The 5,000-nt window shown below is 50.9% G+C and overlaps 1 protein-coding gene across 4 annotated transcripts in view; it reads right to left on the bottom strand.

The window, feature by feature from the left end:
- The window catches only part of rbfox3a (RNA binding fox-1 homolog 3a), a 354,038-nt gene that overhangs the window by 42,972 nt on the left and 306,066 nt on the right, over window positions 1-5,000 (bottom strand). For all 4 annotated transcript variants that reach the window (XM_062532057.1, XM_062532056.1, XM_062532059.1 and 1 more), the window contains one exon: window positions 4,396-4,653. In XM_062532057.1, the coding sequence (XP_062388041.1) occupies window positions 4,396-4,653 (258 nt within the window). The remainder of the gene's footprint in view (window positions 1-4,395; window positions 4,654-5,000) is intronic.

The raw sequence follows: 5,000 nt of genomic DNA, 5'->3' as shown, positions 1-5,000 counted from the left end.
CACACACACACACACACACACACACACAGCCATGTTCTGACAGACACATACACACATACGCTCACTCATGTGGTGCCACACATGTAATCGCGCGCAACATGCATAATTACACACATCTCTGCAAATAAACAAAACAGGCATATACGGCACACGAACACGCAGGTACTCATCTGTACAAAACAAGCAGCCGGTGTGAAGCAGGCTATGCGTCAGCCATTAAATACCGTCTTGAGAGATGCGCCATCCCGTGTGTGGGAGGCGGAGGAGCATAGAGGAGGAAGACGAGGAGGAGGAGGAGGTGGAGGAAGAGGAGGAGGAGGTGGAGGAGGAGGAGGAGGAGGAGCGAACATGTGAGTCTGGCTGAGCTCAGACCCTCGCCCTACGGGCTGCCTTTAATCAAAGCCAGAGAGCAAGGCTAGTGGACTACACACACACACACAGGGGCATAGAAGAGAGAGAAAGAGAGGGAGCGAGAAGGAGAGAGAGAGAGAAATTATAGCGACATACAGAAGAGAGCCGTCTCTCATCTTGTCTTCGCCAAAAAAGCTACCTCCAGCCTCTCCTCACAGCAGGCAGAGATTAAATGAAATCAAAATGGTGAGCGCAGACAGGCTGAGGACAAACAGACGGAGAGATAGAAAGAGACGGAGGAATGAGGAGAACGAGGGAGAAAGAGAATAATCACGGTCTCGTGGCGGAAGACAAATGTGTGTGTGTGTGATGAGCGCGGGAGATGTAGCGCGCCCCAACTTCTCGGGATTTTGCTTTGAAATTAAACTTTCATCTCCCTTCATTAAATTACCATAAATCTACGGTCTAATTTCGCTCCTCTGCAGCGCCTTACGGCACCCAACCCCATCGCGCCAGAATGACACTGCAATTCAGACACACCGAAAAAAACGAGCGTGGCGCTCCCCCCCCACCACCACCCCTCCGGCACCAACCGGAATCCCTGCCGGACGAGTCGTGACCCCTCATCTGCGCTCCGACTGTATTTGTGAAGAGCGGTGGACTGGGGTGGGGTCGGCCTGGGGTGCGGTGCGGTGCGGGGAGAGGAGGGGTGGGGTTGGGGTGGGGTTGGGGTGGACGAGGGGTCTGACTGGAGTGAGATTTCCCTCAGGAGACTGTTATCAAGCCTGTTCAGCGGCCCCAGCTCACTTCAGTTAAGCCAACATCCCTCTTATCCCCGACCACCTGCAGTACGGGGGGTGAATCCGAGGTTAGATATATAGAATATCTATTATTTATACGCGCTCTCTTTTCTTGCCTCGCACCACCACGCACTTCCTGACTCCTGCTCAGGCTCCTCTGTGGATCGCTGGAGGAGGGGGGGGGGGGCTGACAAGTCGACACTGTCAAAGACAGAGAGAGAAAGCGGGAGGAAAAAACGAAAAAGACAGAAAGTAAAAGAAAGCATGTGTGTGGGAGAGGGAGAGAGGGAGGGGAAGACAGGGCCTGCCGCTCTCTGTGTGGTGGTGAGGGAGTGGTACTGTGAGAGAGCTCGGCCCGGGTTGAGTTGGGCTGGACCAGGTGCTGAGCGCTGTTTGAGGTCTGAGGGAGGTCTGCTGTGCTGTGCTGGGCTGTGCTCTTCTGGGTGGGCTTCACTTGTACTGTACTGTACTGTACTGTCCTGCGCTGTGCTGGGTTGCGAGGTGATGTGAAGTGAATGAGGCGTGCCAGGCTTAAAAAAACAACTGTGCTTTGAAAGCCTTCAGCTCGACTCGGAGAAAGCCGTCCGGCACGACGGGAAAGCTATAGGAGCTTCCCTGCAAGAACGGCCCGAGCAGCCGCGTCCAGCGGTGTTCCTCGGTGAAAGAGCGGCTCCGCTACGCCAGCGCTGCGCTGTGTGCTGCGCTCTGGTGTTTGGACAGTGACGCCCGCTGTCTGACCGCCCTCGCCCCTGCTGCCCAGCGGAGGTGTTGTCCTGCGGCCCGGCGCTGTGATAGATGACGGGGGCTGTGAGGGAGCTCGGCGCTGCTCTGATGCGGCGGCGCACTGTACTGTATGAATGGATGAAGTAGCGGCGCCGCCAGGTAAGCGGCCTGTGAAATGACACTGATGCTGTCTCCAGAGGCGCTTATCTGCCTCTGATCAAAGGCCACCGCAGCGCGCCACAGACAGAGACACACACACACACACACACACACACACACACCTGTGCACAGAGGGGGTGTTGCGAGGCCAGGACTGCAGGCAGGGTGTGAGACTGACTAACCTGAGGGGACAGAGACCACCACAGACACATATATACACACACATACACAACGAAAAAAAAACCCCAAAAAACCACATGGCTAAAATAGATTAGGCAAACCACCGTTCAGAAGACCTAAATGATTTATGTCGACAGCATGTAGAATCTCACCGGCCCGAATAAATGAAAAACCTCTGGTTTACCGTTGCTCCTTGCGCGCCTGGCTGCTCCGGAATAGGCATCTCTCTCTCTCTCTCTCTCTCTCTCTCTCTCTCTGTCTCTCTCTCTCTCTCTCTCTCCCCCCTCTCTCACTTCTCCTGAATGCCTCCACTGAAATTGGATTTACGGCGGGGTTAGACGCATACCCTGTAGCGTCCAGCCTGCACCTCGGTGGCTTTTGTGTGTCAGTGTCAGAGTCTTTGCATTCTAACTCAGCCCTCTGGCCCCGCACACTCAGGAGGTGATGCTTCCCATTTAAATGTTTTGACACAAAAGTGGGGATGACAGATGCGCGTGTTTACAAATAACAAATAAAGCTTTCTCTTTATTTTAACATGCCACAAAAAGAATAATATTCCTGTCAAACGTTTAACGGTCTAAAAGATTAACAGGGTTGTTATGTAAGTAATATAACAAAATGTGTACTCATAATTTCATCATCATCATAGAATTTTAAAATGTTCACTAATTGTTGAGCTCAAATAATCCTAAAATTATTCTCTTTTTCATTGTTGCATATGATAGTTCATTATTATGCCATTTAGTGACCCATTAATTCAAGGTAAGGGATTCTCCCAGCACAACAGCAGTCATGAGTGACATGAGAGTATGTTGATTATTCAAACACATGAGGCCATTTCAAAATCCACGTAAAACACCTCACAAATCAGAACATTTAGGGTTATATCAATGAGGTAAGCTGAGCTATTAGATTATAGTGTACAATACTTCCCAGTTGTTTTTAAATCTAGCTAAAAAGCAACTTTTTCCCAACTACTGTAGCATTGCAGAGTGATGCAAACATCACAAATAGCCATGCTCACGGTGGACTAGACTATGGTTGCTATACCAACCATTGGCTGCTTTGCATCACATCAGTGATCCAACTGGCAGTGAAAGCAGCAACAAAAAAAGCTTTGATGGTCCAGAGTTGTTGGGAGAGCTCCCGAGCGGACACCCCAGACGTGTTTGGCCCTAGAGTGCCTCCTGTAAACCAACATTTTTTTTTACCCAGTAACTGCAGTCTGCAGGCATGTTTGCAAGAGGTCCTGTTGGTTTTTGCTGACCTAGACTTTAATTATGAATTAAGAATACATTTGGCATAAAATTAACCTTCCTATCCATATGGATCTAAATAATTCCATGCTAAATACTATGAAATATTGATCATATACATGACTATGCACTTAAGCCCACGTGGACTCGGGCTTATGGTACCTATATACCTGCAACCCCTGATAAACTAGGACTGACCCAGGGGAACAAAAAAAAGAAAAATAGAGGGGGAAAAAAAGAAATTGATGTAATGATATCAGACACATAGAGCAGAGTGAATAACTGAAAGATGTAGGGTTTAGGTGCTACCGTAACTCAGCTCTGGAGCCGTGAGTCAGTCAGATCGCTTTTTGCAAATGGAAAAGACTGCAGAGTAATATCGGCAGGTGGCTACAATGACTCAACATGATGGCACGGCGCCACTGAGCCACTTTACTTAGAACCGCTGTGACGTAATTAAAATAGGCAAAGTAAACAAAAATGAGGCCATTAACCCGGCTTCATCTAGCTGGGTGACAAGAGGAGGGAGGATGAGAGAGAGAGAGAAAGAGTGATGGAGACTGGGGCAGGAGGGAAAGAAACAGAGTGATGGAGACTGGGGCAGGAGGGAAAGAAGCAGAGGAGAGACAGGGAGGAGAGCAGGTGGAGAGCTAGGTGAAAAAAACACAGAGCCTGCGAGTAGGAGACTATGATAGAGATTCTATGAAAGACTGAGACAGAGGTTGGAGAAGGGAGAGAAGTGGAGGTGGGGGCTGGCTGACAAACAGGCTGCTCTTAGGGTGTGTGTGTGTGTGTGTGTGTGTTTGCGAGGGGACTGAGTGACACTGGTGGTGTGATGGTGTGGGAGCTACAGAGAGGATCTCACAGAGAGAAACTCAGTACAGACAGACAGACAGACAGACAGACGGACAGACAGAGGGACTCACAGGGGCGTTGGCGGGATTGGCGCTGATGAGGGGCGGACTGCTGTCGCTGCCGGCGGGCTCGCTGTGCGTCTGTGTGGGCGTGTAGAGGGTGAGCGCGTGCTCCGGCACCCGGCTCTGGCCCGTGAAGTCCTGCGCCGGGAGCGGGTGCGCCGCCGCAAACTCCGCCGGCATGCCGTTCTGTGGGGGGGGCGGTGGGTACTGCGCCGGGGTGTAGGGCTGGGCCATCGCTTCTGGGGGGTTGGCGGCCTCTTGGTTACCCTGTGGAGCAAAGGGGGAGGGGGGAGGGTGGGGGGGGAGAGAGAGAGAAGGAGAGAAAAAAAAAACAGGTTAAAAGCTTTATCTCTCCATCTGCTGTGATAATCAAAGGGCATAACAGGGGAAGTCTCAGTAGTGCTTTGTGTGTGTGTGTGTGTGTGTGTGTGTGTGTGTGTGTGTGTGGGAGAGGGAGGGAGAGAGTGTGTGCAAACGAGAGACTTTCAATGTGGATGTTTTCTCTTTCTTTTGAAATCCCGATGTGCGCAGCATCCAGGGACTGGCAGGAGTGTAAGAGGTTGTGTTGTCCTGCACATTAAATAAGCGAGGGAAATAGCTCCGCTATCATATTT

The sequence above is a fragment of the Sardina pilchardus genome, chromosome 3 (assembly GCF_963854185.1).
Source record: "Sardina pilchardus chromosome 3, fSarPil1.1, whole genome shotgun sequence".
NCBI classification, from domain to species: Eukaryota; Metazoa; Chordata; class Actinopteri; order Clupeiformes; family Clupeidae; genus Sardina; species Sardina pilchardus.
This window is presented reverse-complemented; position numbering and strand designations above follow the sequence as displayed.